This window comes from Pelodiscus sinensis, chromosome 6 (assembly GCF_049634645.1).
Source record: "Pelodiscus sinensis isolate JC-2024 chromosome 6, ASM4963464v1, whole genome shotgun sequence".
Lineage (NCBI taxonomy): Eukaryota > Metazoa > Chordata > Testudines > Trionychidae > Pelodiscus > Pelodiscus sinensis.
In genome coordinates, this window is record NC_134716.1 from 67,162,682 (window position 1) to 67,181,981 (window position 19,300).

The following is a 19,300-nucleotide window of genomic DNA, read 5'->3' on the forward strand; positions in this document are numbered from 1 at the left end:
GCAATTTAATACCTATACATTTACATACATATCCTTTTTGATACACTGTTTTGGTTAATTGCCTTCTTTAGACTTCAACCTTGTCAGGACTATTTTTATTAAAAATTCTTATTTTTCTGCTTTCATAATCAGGCAGACCAGTACATTTTTAAGAGAATCATGCTCTTCATCCAAAACACTCAGCATCTACTTAAAATACTTAAAATTCATTTAAAAATAAAATTCAATATACATTTGTTTTGCATTACATTTTTCGAAAAAGAGGTTTATGAAATTCTCTATGGAATTCACTTTGAACTCAGCTGCCTTTGGATAAAATGCTTATTTTTTTCTTTGTAATTTCCAATGTGTTCCTACTTTATTCATAGTACAATTTGTGTTTTTTCTATTCAATAATTTAACAGCTATGAATTTTCTTTTATATTAGTCAAGAGAGACTCTAGCTTAGTAATGAAAATAGTTGCCTTATATTTGGATCATAGTAAGCAGAAATCCTGTAAAGTTTATATTTTTGATAAAAGCTCTTCATATTCATTTTCTCTGCATCACATCATAGTCATTTTCGGCACTTAAATTGTAGTCATACTCTGTTAAAGTAATGTTGTAAAAATGTTCAACAGATCTCATTCCTATGTGTACTCAGAGCCACATATGGTCACTACAGTGATAAAAATGTGACCATATTGGTTTTTTTCCCCTTTTTCTTTGTTTCTGTCAACTCTGCAGATTTAACACAGCTAGATCCTATTCCTTCTTATCAATCACTAACATTATTTACTTTACTTTCCCATTTTCACCTATGCAAAACAGAATTAAAGCAATTAAAGTTGCACAGGTATCTGTGAGGTCATAATTTAGCCTACAGATTTTTTTTAAGTCATGAAGATGTATGAAAAGAAGAAACCTAGCTTGATTTTAGTTACTAAGTTAAGCTTGCAAGATTGTCAGTCTTTTCATCTTGTGAGCAGAGAACATTAGATATGGAAAATAATGACATGCAAACATGAAATTCCATGATGCAATTTTACAGTCACTCTTTTGAATTTTGAATAGCATAAAACCTTAATAGTCAAAACACTACTAAATCCGAATAGACTGCACAAGTATATAATTTTTTCAACTGCTAGTCAATCATCATGAAGATTTTCGCAAGAAGCTGAGAATGTCTCTCATTTTAACCTTATCAACAAAATCAACAGATAATCTACTGTAAATTCTACAGTTACTTATGTTTTTAGTGGAAAATTATGGTAGGTCTTTGGTGCCCAAATGGCATTTCACAAACCACATGCACATCAACCAAGGACTACATCTATCTGCTGTACTTCTAAGAGTGATAGCACTGTAGTACACCATCAAACTCTTTCCATGGAAAAAAATCTACAGAATAGTGTTACACTCAAGAAGGAACGTGAACAACATAAAACATGCTGGATGTGTGAGATGGCCACTGCAAAAAGAAGCGTGTGTGGGTGTCTAGTCAATAAAGCCAGAGAATCCAAAGTAATCTCAGCTTCACAGTAGAGCCAGGTAGGAAACTATTTTCCCATTGTGTGAGTATTTTGAGAGTTCAAACGTTTTTCCTGTTTCACATCAGGATAAAACTGAGATCTCTTGATTGGTTTTTTTTATTGGGGAGAGGAAAAACCTACCACCCCATAACAGCCAGACCAGTGGTTAGGATATCATGATTAATAATCAAGAACAACAGAAAATCAAGATGGCAAACATTACATGATTAGAAGCGGTTAAACAATGTGTGTTAAAATGTATTTCTAAATGAGAAATCATGGTCAAGTGACTGTTTCTAGTGCAGTTTCACACCTTTATTAATGATTGTGAAAGAAACCATAAAGTTGTCACTGGCGATGCACTGCAGATGACAAAAAAATTGGGAGAGTGGTAAATAAGGAAGAGAGCAAGTCATTTATACAAAGAGATCTGGAGTGTTTGGTAAGCTGTGCACAGGCACACAATGTGCATTTCAATATGGTTAAATGTAAGGTCATCAATCTAGGAACAACAAATGTAAGCCATAAATACAGAATGAACAGTTCTATACTGAGAAAGTATGACTATAAAAGAGACATGAGGTCATAGTGGATAAACAAATGTCCTGGTTTCATAATGCTTGTATTTGGAATAATTGACATTCCTGTAATTTTTTTACCCTTAATTTAATCATATATACTTTCACAACCGTAACGCCACCTTAATGTATTTTTTTGCTTAGGAGCATAAATAGCATTCAAACAAAAAAACCACTCCCCTCCCCAGATTTAATTTGATAACCTTTTATTAAACATGACTGTTTTTACGTATCTTACTCTGTATAGTTAAGTTTATGCTTTTCACAGATAAACTTTATTTTTTAACCTACATGTGGTAGTCCCTAGTTTTGGTCTCTTGCCACAAAACAATAATGTTTAAAAAACAGTTACTCGTCTTTGTAACAGTTGTTGTTTGAGAAGTGTTGCTCATATGTATTCCAATTATGCATATGCATGCTGCGTGCATGGCTGCCAGAAAGTTTTACCCTCACTGCTACCTGTGGGGTGGCTGTGGAGTCCCAGGAGAGGCGCCAGAGCGACACCCTATATATGACCCTGCCAACCTGACTGCCCCTCAGTTCCTTCTTGCTAGCTACTCTGACAGTGGGAGAAGGAGAGTTGATATGGAATAAATGTGAGTAGTGGCTGTGTGCATGCCCAAGAACTTCATCGTATTACAAGAGTCCTTGAGGCTATGCAGCTGTGAGTTTATTAGGGCCATGAAGAGACCCACTCCATCAAAGGGAAGGTCCTGAATAGTTTGCTAGCCCTCAGGGGAAAGCCTGAAGGCTGTAGCCAGGCAATCCACTGCACTGCAATGCTGGAGGACAAGATGTGTGCTGTTGAATCTCCAGCGTCCAACCAAGCTTGGAGGCAAGTGCAGGAGACTGCCTTGCTATCCTGGACCAAGGCTGCAAACTCCTCCCAAGACTCCTGAGGCAGCAGGTCTTTAAACTTGAGTAGAGAGGACCAGGAGTTGTAATTATAGCGGATCAGGATAGCTTGCTGATTCACTACCCAGAGTAGCAGTCCTCCCATACAGTAGAACTTCCAGTCAAATATGTTGAGGTGCTTTGTGTTCTTAGATTTGGGTACCAGAGCATGGTGGCCCTGACACTCGTTCTTGTTCATCACCTACACCACCAGGGAGAACAGTGGAGGGTGGATAAACAGGTATTCAAAGCACTTAATAGGGACAAAGTACTTTTTTCAAACCCTCTTGGCCATTGGGGGAATAGAGGCAGGGGTCTGCCAGATGGTCCTAGTCGAGATCAGGATGGACTTAATTGGAAAGGGCACCTGGGAAAGGCCTTCAAGAGCCAGTATATCCGCCATGCTGTCATCCTGCTCTATTACTTCCTGTACCTGAAGGTTTAGACTAAAGACAACATTCTGGAGCAGGTCCTGTAAAGCCCTGTAGTCTATGGAGGGAAGGCTTGTATTGGAGGTGCCTGCCACCGCCACATCTGGTAAAGATGACTAAGAGGCCACCAGTGGGCCTGCATCATGCCTATCCCTGACTGATCCTGAGTTTGGGCCGAGGGGCTATGGAGTGCTGCAGGAGGTGTAACTGGAGATTCAGGATCTGGCCATGGAGGGTAGCTAATAGTTGCCTCTGGGTCCCTGGATTTGAAAGGAGATGAAGGAGGGCCAGCAGGCAATGTGCCCTGGGCCTGGTGAAACACCCATTGAGTCCAGAATTGCTACTGGGAAGACCACTGGGATGCCCCTCGATCACTGGGGAGATGAGGGTTTGCTGGAATGGTCCAATCTGAGACCATGGACACTTCCCTCTAGAAAGATGGCTGAGAACCTGAGCAGGAAGGTCAGGGTGGGTCTGAGCCAGAAATTGAAAGAAGTGCTCGATGACAGATTTCAACGTTCATGCAGTGCTGTTCATAGGGATCGGAATTGCTAAAGGGACCATAAAACTAGTATGGAGACCACATGGGTTGCTCAGAAGACGGAAGATGCCTGGACGTGGACAAACGCTGGCATCAATATCTGGAACAATATAGAGATAGAGACCTGGACCGGTGCTGGGAGCGGTACCAGTGTTGGGAGTGGGACCGGTGAGAAGAGCAGAACCAGTGAGATCATGAGTGGGACCGTTGCCAAAAGTGCTGAGGCAAAGGATGGTGCTGTGGCGATGCCACACTCGAAAGAACGATGCTCCATAGAGCAGTGCTGGTTTGCAGGATGGTTCAGAGAAGGGCTCTGGCTGCACTGTTGGTGCTCAAATGAACTAGAACTTCAGTGGCACTGGCATCTCTGGTGTCATGAGCTCCTTCAGCACCGGTCACTGCAGGAATGGTCAGAGTGACACAACACTGAACCAGACCAGGATTGGCTTACCACAGAAATTCCTGAGTGAGAATGGCTCTGGGAGGACCATCTGCAAGTATGACTGTGCACTGCTGGGTCTCCAAACAGAGATGTGCTGGAGCATGGGGCCCCAGCATGGTCAGAAGGGTATAGAAGGCCTGTTCCAAGGAGGAGACTGGGTCATCAAAATGAGGCCCCAAGCAGTCTTGAACGTATCCAGTGTGGACGACAGGCCTGCCTTTGACCTTGGGGAGTCTAAGGTGATTGTGCTTGGGGACAAGAGGAGCCTGGCACCCCTGTGCCTCGGGGTTGAAGACCATCAGGACCCACAGACGCAGATGACAGAGAGGCACTAACGAGGAGGCTTTGGCCATGCTGGATGACTGCACCAGGGAATGCAATCGGCATTAGGTAGAGGTCTTCGGGGACCAAGTGTACTGAGAATCCTTCATTGGTGCCAGTCCCAGGACCAACAGCAGTGCACTACAGACCGAGGCACTCAGTGACAGGTCCTGCCTCTGTAGTCTCAAAGCAGATTCCATCAGGAGCTGCTTTATTTGAAATACCCACTCCTTTCTGGTTTGAGTTTTAAAGGCCTTGCAGATCTTACGGTCGTCTGCTTGATGAGCTTTCCCCAGGCACCAAAGACATGAGTACTGAGGGTGGAGGTCACTTGTTGGCATAGATTTAAGGCAAGAACTGTGTGGCTTGAAGCCCTGGGACTTTGGCTTGCCCCTTAAGGGACACAGGTGAAAAGGGGAAATCCTTTCGCTCCTGCTGTTACACAGAAACTAATTATTAACTGTTGTTAAACTATTAATGCTAGGTATAAATGGCACTTGAAATGCAAGAATGACAGAGTTCCAACAGCCGTAAGAAGGAACTGAGGGGTGGTCAGGCTGAAAAAGTCATACATAGGGTGTCACATCAGCACCATTCAAACTGCTTTACAGCCAACCCGATGGGTAGCAGCTAGGGTAAAATTTTCCTGCAGACATCCACACCTAATTAGAAGAGATATGAACAAGCACTTGAAGAAAAAATTAAATATAGCAACATTATCATTTGGGTTTTTCTGAGCAAAGCAGCATAATTTTTTATTAATTAGTAACATGAAATCAGAAACTCTTTTATAGTTGAAAATCGGTTGAAAATTACAGTACAGGTACATACATGTATTTTGAAAGAAAAGAGTGAAAGTATAAATGGGTGCCCAATTTAATAATTACAATATGTGTCATTCATTACTACATTTAGAACCAAATATTTAATGTTTATATAGCCAGTAAAAAAGTATATTTGTAATGTCTTATATCACAGTACACTCAACTCTGAATACTGCTCCTATTATTCTCATTACTGAGAAAGCGCCAGATGACATGAATTAAATGAATACACTTCATCCTTCATGCTGAATTATGACACATTATATGTGCACTACTTTGTAAAAAAGTGCAACTATTAGAGTCTTTAAATTGGAAATCTCTCTCTTACCAGTTAAAATCTTGGCACATAGAAGACAAGTTTCTTTTGGGTCATTTCTGAAGTGCTAAATATATTTCTAAAGCTTTTCATGAAGCTCATCACTAAATCTGCTTGAAAAGAGCAATCAAGGTTTAGTAGGAATTATATCAGATTACATTTTTCCCTACTCAAAATGGGTTTATCACAAGCAAGCTAAATTAGAAGTCTTTTTTGCTCACTGAGGAAAAATTAAATATTTTGCTTGTTAAAAATAAAAGGTTGGAGCACACAGTACAAGTACTAAAGACAGAACAGATGCTACTTGGTCATACTTATTTTAATCTCTCTCTTCTAAAAACTTCAGAAGTACCCATCAATCCCATCAGCAATTGATAAAAAGTAGAGCTACTGAGGTTAACAGAAATACGGATAATCTTTCCCCCAAACATGTTCAGCTACCTTACACCAGAAATTTGAAAAAATGGGTTGTACATGTTAAATTCATTGTGGTGATGATTTATGTGACAAAGAACAGAAGAAGAACAAAAATCTTATTGTCTGGGTATGCTAAAAGGAGGACAGGAAACACCTGATATGGATTTTAACCAGACTGCAACTTTACTATATAGATGATTGGAACTATTCAACAGATAAAATGTATTGGGCAGGAAAATCAATTTTCATGCAAAACATTACCTGAGACTTCCACCAGGCCCCCTGCATTTTCCATCCAGGTCCACCCCCCAGACAATTCATGGCTAGTACCTTAATATCCACCTCCCCTTTAGGAGGGTTAAGTAGGGCTGTACGAATGCAGGAGTGTTGGCTTCCTGTGTAACAATCATAGATGTCCCCAAGCCTACTCTCTGTGCTGTTCCTTCATCAGTCCTCCCTTTTAAGTCCTTTTTAGTTCATTTATCTGCTCCCTGGATGATTTCCCTATGGAATATACGCACTGAATATCTGCCACAAGGAGGCATCTGCAATTTGCTTGGCTGCCACCTTCCTCACCAATCCAGCTGGGTTCCCAGAAATCTCCCAATGGCTTCTTGTAGAATAGCCTCAACAAGTAAAGCCCCATTCTCCCAAAAGAACCTATTGTCCCTTGCACCATGTCAGAATTGTCAAGGGGCACCAGCAGCTGTGTCGTCCATGAGCAGGAAAAGAAGAGGAACAAAAATCTTATTAAATGTGATATTAAACTAGCATATTCGTTCCCTGATTGAAGGAAGTTAAATTAGCATGTAACAGACAAGTAACTTCAGGTGTTCATTGCTTTCCATTAAAAAAACCCCACACACATGCTTTATTATTAGAAGTTTAAAAAAAATCCCACATGTGACTTGTACCTAATGCTGAAATAGAACTCTCAGCTTCCCTAAGCAATAACGAAGGGCAGACTCTCTTCAGAGGGCTGTGATTTTAATAATAAGTTCTTTTTGGCAAGTGATGATTCCCAAAGGTTTGCACTAGCTCACCTATACTGTTGGAGGTAGAAACAGATTCCTTCTGGGCACAGATAGGAAAGAGAAGACACAGTTGTGTAATATACTCTCCCATTGTCCACATAACAGTAAAACAGTTACTGCACTCTCCATTTGTGCAGACTTTTTTTTTTGTCAAGTAATTATGAGGTTTTAAATCCTTATATCCCTTCATATCACAACTATTTTTACACACACACACACACACACGCACGCACACACATGTACGTACATACGTAGAAATACTAGGAATTTACTAAATCACTGAGTACATCTCCCTGCATATGCAGAATGGTTTTCTAACACGATCTGACCAAGAGGATTATGAGGTTTTAAATCCTTATATCCCTTCATATCACAACTATTTTTACACACACACACACACACACACACGCACACACATGTACGTACATACGTAGAAATACTAGGAATTTACTAAATCACTGAGTACATCTCCCTGCATATGCAGAATGGTTTTCTATAGTACAGTTTCCAAAAGCTTTGTATACTGAAATCCATTCTTAAGTGCTAGAAGTGACAGAGTTTTCACTTTTGGGAGAATATTTGATTTTATAAGTTACTATATCTTGTTGTTAGAATTTTCCCCCATTCCTGTTGCATAAACTTTTTTTTTGTTCCTAAGCAACTAGTTTTACTCTTTTATGCTGTATGCATTTATGCAATTCACCTAATTCAAGTTTTCTGCTTTAGAACCTACAAATATTTGTATTTCCCATCTTCCCATTCATATCCATGTTCAGAATCTACATGGTAATACATCATAGCTAAAACCTAGCAGTATAATGCTGTACAGTTTGGTTTGTGCAAGGATAACAGAAGTCCATATGGCTAATGAAGCCATCCTATACTGCAAGCAGTCCTCAAGTGTGGAAAAATAAATGCATATCTGAAAGATATCAGAAGAAGGGGGTTCTTTTTGAAGTTTTGCCTTAGTTACTCTGCTACTATAGATATTTCATCTTGTCCAGAAAACAAATTAATCAGTGATTTATAAAAATGAAATCCAAATGCTTACTGATACCAGTTAACAATACATTAGCTATGCTTGAGATTACAAAAAAGAAATAATCAAAACCTTTTTTACAACTATAGTCACAGATTTTCTATTAAAAACCATATAATTGTCACCAGAAATATAATGAATGGGGAGGAGGAAGATTGCTAAGTATTCTACTGTAAAGCAAGAGGGTAACATTTCAAACTGTTTCTGAAATTGGTATTCATCTTGGCAGGTTCAAGTTAGTTTGCTTTTGATCTCATGATCCAGTACTGAAGAGTCTAAAGTCCTTGTTAATGTCATATATATACCGTATATTCCGGCGTACAAGACGACCTCTGATGTTAAAAAACATCCCCCCAAAATCGGGGGTCGTCTTGTACGCCGGATGCACCGCCGCCGGAGCCCCTCCGCGGCTTTGAAAGCCTCGGGGGAAGCCGGCGGGGGGGCATCCCAGGCGCGCATGGGCTGCCCCCCCGCCGGAGCCCCTCCGCGGCTTTGAAAGCCTCGGGGGAAGCCGGCGGCGGGGCATCCCAGGCGCGCATGGGCTGCCCCCCCGCCGGAGCCCCTCCGCGGCTTTGAAAGCCTCGGGGGAAGCCGGCGGCGGGGCATCCCAGGCGCGCATGGGCTGCCCCCCCGCCGGAGCCCCTCCGCGGCTTTGAAAGCCTCGGGGGAAGCCGGCGGCGGGGCATCCCAGGCGCGCATGGGCTGCCCCCCCGCCGGAGCCCCTCCGCGGCTTTGAAAGCCTCGGGGGAAGCCGGCGGCGGGGCAGCCCATGCGCGCCTGGGATGCCCCGCCGCCGGCTTCCCCCGAGGCTTTCAAAGCCGCGGAGGGGCTCCGGCGGGGGGGCAGCCCATGCGCGCCTGGGATGCCCCCCCGCCGGCTTCCCCCGAGGCTTTCAAAGCCTCGGAGGGGCTCCGGCGGGGGGGGGGGGGGGGGGCAGCCCAGGCGCTCCTGGCGGCTTTGCTCCCGGTGCCTCTGGTCTGCTGGGGACCATCTCCAGCAGACCAGGGACACCGGGAGCAAAGGAGGCGGAGGGGCGCTGGGGTATAAGATGAAACCCTATCTTTTAATTAAAAAGATAGGGGGTCGTCTTATACACCCAGTCGCCCTATACGCCGGAAAATACGGTATTAGCCCAATGTCTGTGACTCTGTAACACTGAAATGCTGGCTGTTCCCTCTGGGCGGCGCTGTTGCCTCCCGCTGTGGCGCTCGGCTGACTTCTGTGCCACCCAGCAGAAAGCAGTACAAGCGGCTGTCTGGGGTCCGCACTCCCCATGCAGCACAGGGCCCAAACGGCCGCTTGCTCCCATGTGGTGGCCTGGCTGAGCAGCGCAGAAGTCAGCCGAGCACCACGGTGGGAGGCAACAGCATCGCCCAGAGGGAACAGCCTGAATGAGCGTGCGTCTCTAACGTCAGGAAAGGGCACCGGATACAAAAGGAGGAAAGCGGAGCAGACACAGAGGACATGGAGAAGACAAAGGAGAACGGAGGAGGCGAAGGACAGCAAGAGAGAGAGAGAGAGAGAGAGAGAGGGAGTGAGAGAGACACAGCAGGAAGAGGAGAAAAGAAACAGAGTGAGAGGCAGTAAGGGGAGAATAGAAAGACAGAGACGGAGAGAGAGGAAGGAGGTGGATGAGAGCTGAGAGAGAGAGAGAGAGAGGATGAGGCAGTAGGAGGAGAAGAGAGAGAGAATCCGTTTTCTCCGCTTGCTCCGGTGCCGGGGCCCAGCTGAGACAGAGGAGAGCGGAAGAGAGTGAGAGGCAGGAGGGGGAGAAGAGAAAGAGAGATTGTAATGCTTCACCAAAAAGAAAAATAACTTTGATTTACCAGTTAAAAAGGGAAATCGTTCAACCTAAAGCATGTAGTTAACATAAAAAATTGACAGTTTTAAATACACGTCGATCCAATTTAGCAAAGATGAATGTTTTAAGGATTTTTAAAGTAAGCATAAATAGCACTTGACATACCCAAACAACAAAATCATGAGCCTTCCTCAAAGCTTTTATAAATAACTTACTTACTTATTGAATTTGATCGTAGCTGTACTACCTAATCAAGACCCATCGTAGCTCTGTTTTGACAAAGATTAATATTTGAATAGCTAGTTGTACTAATGCCTCACATGAATTGGGTTTTTGTGCTGTTTAGATAAGTGTATCAAAAACAGTTTACCCATTTAGGTACTGGTAAACAGGTAAGTCACTATCTGGTTTTTTGATTAGTGACTAGAGAACAAAACTCCTAATTCAGAAAAACAGGAGGCTTGCAAGGTGGGTATCTGTCTCCCATATTACATAAATTCACAAAAAGTATAACTGTAAAAAGGCCACGCTACCCAGATAGTTTGTTGGCTACCATCACTCTCTTTATTGTGCACCCCTTATGGCTATGTGCCCCCAAAATAGTCCAGTGCCTCGCCACGAAGGTCCCAGACTCCCTGTGATTTCGATGGTGACCTGGACTGCCCGTCTCTCTGGTGCGACTTGCTCTGCTCCGGCGGGTGGAGTAGGGGGGTTCGGGCTATCCCTCCCTCTCTGCGAACCCCGGCTCAGGGCCCTAAGGCAGGGACTGCTTGTCCCTGCTCAGTGGATGGGGTACTGACCCTAAACCCACCCGCTCACGGGCTCCACGACCCTGCCCTGGGCCGCTTCCTACTCCGCCCCCTCTAGGGCCGGTCCCCCCGGGTGCCCTCTCCTCACCATATGGTCCTTCCAGCACCTTGCAGTCTTCTCTCTCCTTCCTGGCTGGCAAGCTTTCCTTTTAAACCCCGCGCCGGCGGGGCTCCGGGCGTCACCGCATCTGCGACCTGGGTACCCCCCCCCCCCCCGGGGACGTCATCCACCCGTGCCGCGCTAGCCCCACCTCCCGGGACGTTCCCTGTTGGCACTCTGTGCTCCCCACATCCCGTGGGGCCGGCCCAGGGGTCCATGGCCGGCTCTCGGTTCCCCGCGATAGGCCTGCTTCTCCCCCCCCAGGGACTCGTAAGCCCCTCGCCTCGGTCCTCCTGAGTGCGGGGCGGGAGTGCCCCATCACAATAACAAATATTAATGTATCCTCCAATGTATCCTCTGTATTAATGGTCCTCCAAGTCTCATAGATGCTTATAGGATTAGTGTGTATTTTAGATCAGGGCTACTCAACATGTGGCCCACGGGCTGCATGTGGCCTGCAGTGCCTTGAGCTGCTTCCTTTGCCGCCTGCGTGCCTCACTGCTGGGGCTCCAGCAGCAGCATCAAGCCATGAACCAAGCCATGCAGCTTTGAGTCAAGACACCTTTGCATGAGCTGCCAGCCAGCAGAGGGGGTGGCAAGAGGTGGCAGCAAAGCACGCTTGCCGTGTCTGCCACAGCGGCGGTGCCTCCCCGAGCCAGGCCTTGCCAGTGCATGTCCAGAGCTGCCAGCGGTGGCTAGAGGCTGCGAGAGAGCTAGGCAGAGAGGCATGTAGCAAGGCAGTGGCAGAGGTGGGCAGTGAGAGAGCAAGGCTGCGGCGGAGCCAGGCAGTGAGGCTGGGGCGAGAAAGGTCTGCACTGGGGCTTGGGTAGGGTTACCATACGTCTGGTTTTTCCTGGACATGTCCTTGTTTTCACATGTTAAATCACCGTCAGGTTTTTTTAAAAGGCAAAAAATGTCTGGGATTTTTTGCCCTGCAAAGGGGATCAGGGTGAAGGCAGCAGCACGTGCCTTCAATAGAACGTTCGGAGTCACGTGCCCGGACCATTCATAGCAACTCTGCGCACGGGTCCCAGCGCCTAGAGGGAAAAGCGTATGGCTCCAGTGAGACCCAGGGCGTTATCCTCCATCCTGCGAGATTTATGTCCCTGGCTCTGTGAGAGGGAAAGGGCATGGAGTTAGAGTAGGAAGGCTGGTGGAGGGAAGGGACACTGGGTTGGAGCTGGGGGTACCTGGTTCTAGTGGAGAGGAAGGGCATTGGGTTGGAACGGGAAGGCTGGAGGGTGCCTGGTTCTGGAAGAGGGCAGGGGCACTGGGTTAGAGCAAAGAACTGGGTGTTAAGTCAGAAGCTTTCTTTCCTTTCCTGTAGGTGGGCAGTGGGCCTGTTGGTTAGATTTGGGGGTTCCAGTCTCTGCTCTGTGGGAGCTGGTGCTTGGTGGGGCAGGCAGGGGAAAGGAAGGGATTCTGGGAAGCAGGATTCCTGAGTTCCTTTTCTAGGCATGCCACTTCTCCCCTTGGTGCCTTTAACTTCACACTGATTGTACTTATATTTCAGTAAATACTGTATTGGCAATTTTTGTTTGATTTGTTAAAACTGTGAAGCCAAAACAAAAAAGTAATCAATATAATGATCTTCTGTTGGTATGTGTTTTAGTAGTTAAATTGCTGAACTGTCACAGCTCATTAAAAGTGCTGTCATATGGGTGGAAATTGGGTAAATATTGCATTTTATTAGTATCAGCAGAACTGACTTAAATGGGGCCCATGTGTTGTGTAGTCTTGCCTTAATCTTTGTATTCATGCCTGTCAGTGTGAATGGAACTATTTGCATATATTTGCATAAATATTTGCATACATATACAACCATACTTAAGTTGCAGCCCTCGGCATGTGCTGTGGGTATCACTGTGGCCCCTGGGGCTTCCAAAGTTGAACAGCCCTGTTTTAGATACGTACATTAGTGAAGAAAAAAACCACAACATGTTCTGACTGTGGAATATATCCACTTTCAGTAGCAAAAACAAACCAAAGAGTAATATTTATATATTTTCTTACTCCCAAAATAAGTTCACTGTTATTTCAATGCTTCTTTGAATGCTGATTAATGTATATCACTTTTTACCCAATATTCAATCCAGATACTGGGATAGCTATTTGCATTGATTTACAGCACTCATTAACAAACTGAAAAAAATCAAGATTTATGAATACAAAATGAATTCTAATATGATATATAATATATAAGTATTTTACACTAAAATATAAACTTGAAAGAGACACAAATTAAAAAAGACAGTGTTAAGTTGTTCTGAGTCTATCTTTGTTTACAAATCCAACATGAAGATGAATAAGGTTGCCAGTTGTTGTTTTCTTTGAAATTTTATTAAAAAATAACCTCGTCTATCTCCTTTCCAAACCTCTTTTGAAAACTTTAAGTCAAGCTTATATTTTAAAGTTTTTAGATGCTTACCATGTTGTCTTCTTCTATCCACACTAGTGGATGTTTGAATGGAAATAATTTAAATAGTTAACAAATGATCTTTTTTGGAACAATCAAATATTGTTTTAAAAAGGAATATTTGAAATTGTATTTGTAGACTACAATTTCCAAAACACATACCTTTGAATGCACTGATATCCCCATAATGTACTTGGAGTACAAAATATTTGCTACCTGTTTCTCCTCCAACTTTGAATCCAACACCTTAAAACAAAGAGGATGAATTAGGATTGTGGAAACAATAAATATGTTATAAACAGTCACTGGTAACACCACATCAAAGTCCAAGACTGAATGTTTAAGACTGGAAATAGAGGAGGAGGAAAATTTAACTGTAAGAGTTCAGTGAAAAAGCTACCAGTTATAAAATAAATCCAAAAATAAAATATAGCCCTTCTAGTGTCACTGAACATTAAACTTTTGATACCCATCAGTTTCAATCACAATCATCAATGAAGAGAGATGACTGATGTAGGCAAATAATTCCTTCATTCCAAGGAGCTGAATGCGTATTAGGTAAGATTATAATATACAAAGATTCACATGTTCTTTATTATCCACAGAGCATCCTGATTTAATGCTTATTTTTATTTCTCATTTTAACAGTTCAAGATATAAATGGCAATGAATTAGCGGTATGCATGAAACACTTAAATCTGAACATAAACTTAATTTTCCACCCCAAAATGTTCAACAAAGCAAAAACCATTATTTTCCTGAAACTTGTCGAAATGTGCCAGTTTCAAAGTAAAACAACAACGGGGTGACAAATTAGTAATAGATATTACAGAGGAACAAGAATGAACATAAATTACAGAGCATCAGCCTCACGGATAAGGACCTTTCCACACCTTGCCCAACAATGAAACTAGAGAGAAGCAGAAAAAGCAATCTCTGCCTATTCATCCTGTGAATCTCACTAGATTAGTAACTGCCAGTGTCAAAGCTTTTCTGTGAAGAGGGTTGCAGAATCTCTGTGCACAATCATAATATCAATAAGAAAAAAAATAAGGAAAACAAGTCTCATTTAAACATCTGCAGTTTTGAGTGGTTAAGAGACAGCAACAAATTGTTGGCCGGAGTTTGACATGTACTTAGTAGCTCTTGGCTCCCTGGATTGTACAGTTTTGTGAACTGTAGCTACAATTAACGTTTTTCATCCAAGTGAGTATTCTCAATTAATGTCCCTGCTGCTTAATATAACAAGATTTCTAGAAAAACTAGTCTCTGATATTACATACTGTTCTTAGCTATGGGAATGAAGCTGGAGGATTAAGAAGAAAGGTGATTAATTTTAAAGGGACTGCAATAAAATAAAAATATCCTTAAAGTTGCACTTTCCATACATTTATTTTCCAAAGATTGTCCTGGAATAATGTCACATAGTACAGTATACTGAAAATGTTCCACTGAAAATCTGATGGGATTTATCCAAAGGAAAATGCCATATAAAAATAAAGGCATATATTTGCTCTTCGATTGTTTGAGAACATCAAGCTGTGAAAGGGACTGGGTACAGAAAGCCTTTACAGATCTGTAAGTTTCCAACCCCAAAATACATTTAGCTGGAACCCTCACTATAACTTCTAATCAGATAGTATGTCTCTCTTTTGGTGGCTTGTCTGGTGTATCTTGTAAGGAATCAGAACTGGAATTTTAAAGATTGTCAACTCCCTGTAAAACTGTTTCCAATTTTTTCTTTTCCAAGTTAAATTCTTTTTAAGTTGTGGAAGTTTACCAAAATCTTCCTCAACCTTCTCCACTTAATCCAGAGGGAATTTTGATAGTCCTTAGGCAACACTACAAAATGAACCTATTCTCCCAAGCTTTTCCTCAGAGGTCAGGGACACAGATGAGAAAGGATGGCACAACTGGAGGAAAATAGAACTGAATCTGTAAGGGAGATTACAGCAGAAGCTATTGTTGCTGTGATGGTGTTCTCTTTTCTTTTCATTTCATAATCTTTTTAATCTGTGATTTTAAGTATGTGTAGTGCACCTAAAACATGGGAAAGAAGAATAAAAAAGAAAAGAATGACACCATGTATTTGTCACAAAGGCATGGCTGTCAATCATATCTTTATGGCTGTGACTGTCTCGAGTTTTCTGATGCCTGTCCTGGAAGGTTCCCAGTCTTATGTTCCCAGTTCTAGGCTTCCAGTTGATTTCTACAAAATAAAGTCCCAGAACTTTAGGTCTAGATCACCCACTATGGGAAATGGGGTTAGGGCTAGAAAAATCGCAGGATTTTGGAGGCAATGCAACAGAACAGATTTAGCTAGCATGCTTATATGAATCCTAAAACATTAAATGTTTCAATCATGATATTAAAAAGTAAATTTGTGAGATGTACATCAAATTCTCCAGTAAGTCCCCAGCCCACAGCTTATTTAAACAATAACAATTTAAAATGTTGCAATTACAAGATACCTCAAAGGTGCCTGGTTCAGACCACTGACCTCAGTGGCGCCATGTATACATCCCTAACAGCCCTCCTCTTACCACCCGCCCAAACGAGCATATATAGAACACTACAGAAGAATCTAGTAAGGCAAAGGGGACAGACAACAAATAAAACCAGCTGGGGACATGAAAACAACGAGTTCACAATTTCTACCTTATACAAGTACTGCTTCCAGAGGAATGCAAAAGGTGAAAGTAGACACCAGACTATTTCTCATGGACCGATCCTACTACTAGATGTGCCTATACAAAAATCTTGTAACTCTCACTTAAGAGGTGAAGGGTTTCTAACTGTGTATTTATACTCTCTTTTTTTCTTAAAAATAAAACTAAGAAACAAGCTAGTCCCTCACCCTCCCTCCATGTTGTAATGAAGTGCATTGCATTCTAGTGGAGAAGGCACTAAAGTACAAGTAAAAAAACCTGCATTCTCTTCCCAGATCCACCACTGATCTACTGTGGAACACTGGAAGTTACTTCCTCTCACTTTGCCCAGTTTCCCTTCTGTGAAATGGGTATAATGATGCTTTCACATCATTGAAATGTACTGTAGATCCATTTAGAGACCTATGTATGAAAAGTGTTGATGAAGAGCTAATGATTATATTATTCTCCTTTAGTCCTTATTTATAATCCATAATGTTTCATGGAATAAGATAATCAAATATGTTCATCAGCTCCAAAAAAGTAAGTAATGTTAATTAAGGAGACTGAAGCATGTACATTTACACCCCATTGAAATCACTAATGAAAGAGAGAAAAAGAGATTGCAAGAGGAAGCAGGGAGCTACTCCTCCTTTCCTACCCGCTCTTCCCACAAAGGGAACTCCATAAAGAGCACCGTACCTTTGGGTAGTCTGGTGGGTGGAGCATTTCTTGCCCAAGCATATAAAATGTTGGACTTGTCTGTGCACGTTCCTTCATCACAGTCCCTAAAACCACAGAGAAATGAAAATATGATTTATTACATTTTGATTTTGCCATCTGCATCTCTCTCAAGCTCCAGGTGGTCTATGTATATTGAAATGCTAATTTTACCAAACTATGTCTAATTAATCTTAAATGCAATACTCGAACAAAGAAAACTTTCCAGGCCACCTTCACAGCATACACCACAACCTCCTTTGCTCTCCTTCAGGAAAAAGACTGGGGGAACAGGAGTGTATTGCAACATGATTTGATTGTCACCAAACTGTCCATCCGAGAAATCAAGGTGAGAAGTGAGTTCCATGGCCGATGAATCCTTAAAAAGAAAGCACTCCTATGTGATTTCACCAAGAGGCTGTTAGCTCAAGTGGCAGCTAACAAAGTAGCATGTGGGGTAAGAAGCCATGAAGTTCCACATAGAAAGATGACAAATCAGAATTTCAGATTAAAACCTTAAATTTACCCCAGAAATGCACTATCAACAAGTGCAGGATGCAGACAGAAGTTTGCCTACAACATAGGGTAGGGAGTAGAAAGCAAGGGTAGGGAGTAGAAAGCAACTGATAAGAAAAATAGCAATGCATTCAAAGAATAACACTCAAAGAATAACATGAACTTACTGCCTTTTCCCTCAACCTACCTATATCATTTTTACATGTCAGGTTTATTTTAGATGACTATATGCTTTCCAGGACAGTGGCTGTATTTTATTCATTTGTGGGAGATTTCTAGCACATTTCCTGAGTTGGATAATCATTTCCAAAAAGTAGGTATCAATGGGTCAATAGTATTGGTGGGAAGGCTTATTAGGTGGGGCTCCACAGGGACCAGTTGTGTGATTGGCTCTGTTCAATATCTTCAGCAACAATTTAAATAATGGCATGGAGAGTACACTTATAAAGTTTGCAGATGATTCCAAGCTTGGAGGGGTTGCAAATACTTTGGAGGATATGATTATAATTCAAACTGATCTGGATAAAGTGGAGAAATGGTTTGAGGTAAATAAAATGAAATTCAGTAAGAAAAAGTGCAAAGCATTCCTATTAGGAAGGAAGAATTAGTTGCACACATATAAGTTAGGAAATTAACGATTAGGTAAGAGTACTGTGGAAAGGTATTGAGGGGTTATAGTGGACCACAAGCTAAATATGAGTCAACTGGTGTGACACTGATGCAGAAAAAGCAAGTATCATTCTGGGATATATTAACAAAAGTATTGTAAGCAAGACACGAGAAGTAATTCTTTTCTCTATTCTGCACAGATTAGGCCTCAACTGGAGTATTGTGTCCAGTTCTGGGTGCCACATTTCAGGAATGGTAAGGACAAATTGGATAAAGTCCAGAGAAGAGCAACAAAATGCTTAAAGGTTTAGGAAACATGAACTATGAGAGAAGATTGAAAACAAATGGATTCTTTAGTCTGGAAAACAAGACTGAGAGGGGATATAACAACAGCTTTCAAGCACCTAAAGATGGTACAAGGAGGAGGGAGAAAAATGGTTCTCCTTAACCTCTGATAATAGGACAAGAAGCAATGGGCTTACTGTGCAGCAAAGGAGGTTTAGGCTGGACATTAAGGAAAACTTCCTATTAGTGTGGCTAAACACTGGAATTAAAATGTCTTGAAAAGTTGTGGAATCTCCATTATTGGAAATTTCAAGAGCTGCTTAGTCAAACACCTGTCAGGGATGGTCTAGAATAGATCAAGGGCATAAAACTCCAGTTAGGCTTGAAGTAATTGTGTGGGCTGGAACTGTACATTCTGGCTCCCAAGCCATGCCCATTTTCACCATCACCCTGTCTTCTCATCATGGCATGCAGCTTTGGGGTTCACTGGTGGGCTGAGTGCCATGCAGCGGCAGAGGTCATGCCTCTCCACACTCCTTATAGTAGCAGGAGCCATGGGGAAAAATGGAGAGTTGCACAGTGAGTGTGCCCGCCTAATATGCTCCATTTCCCTTGTGGCTCCTGTCACAACAGGAAATGTGGGGGTGGGGAGGAAACTGTGAGGCCATGCGGTACCAGACCCCCATATCTCCGGCAATCCCCAGAAATACATGCTCAGAGGATGGGGGTACCATGACAGGGAGAGGGCAGGGTGATGATGGGAAGAGACGGGGTTTGGTAATGGATAGTCCCCCCTCTTGCCTGCAAGGAGTCCCAGGCTGAACTGAGCAATTGCTCTGGCCCAGACTGGCCCATGGGCCAGGAGTTTGAGACCCCCTGGTCTTAATGGTGCTCGATCCTACCATGAATGCAAGGGACTGGATTTGATGACCTCTTGAGGTTCCTTCCAGTTCTATTATTCTATGAAATATATAGTTGGCCACAATCCACATACTAAAGAGAGCATTATCTATACAGCCAGAATAAGCCTTATATAGAGGGTTCTTAT

At 42.6% G+C, this 19,300-nt stretch overlaps 1 protein-coding gene across 5 annotated transcripts in view; it reads right to left on the reverse strand.

The window, feature by feature from the left end:
• PAM (peptidylglycine alpha-amidating monooxygenase) overlaps nucleotides 1–19,300 on the reverse strand; it is a 262,884-nt gene that overhangs the window by 82,789 nt on the left and 160,795 nt on the right. For all 5 annotated transcript variants that reach the window (XM_075932068.1, XM_075932066.1, XM_075932070.1 and 2 more), the window contains exons 6-7: nucleotides 16,825–16,910; nucleotides 13,637–13,720 (exon numbers count right to left, since the gene is read on the reverse strand). In XM_075932068.1, coding sequence (XP_075788183.1) covers nucleotides 13,637–13,720; nucleotides 16,825–16,910 — 170 coding nt within the window. The remainder of the gene's footprint in view (nucleotides 1–13,636; nucleotides 13,721–16,824; nucleotides 16,911–19,300) is intronic.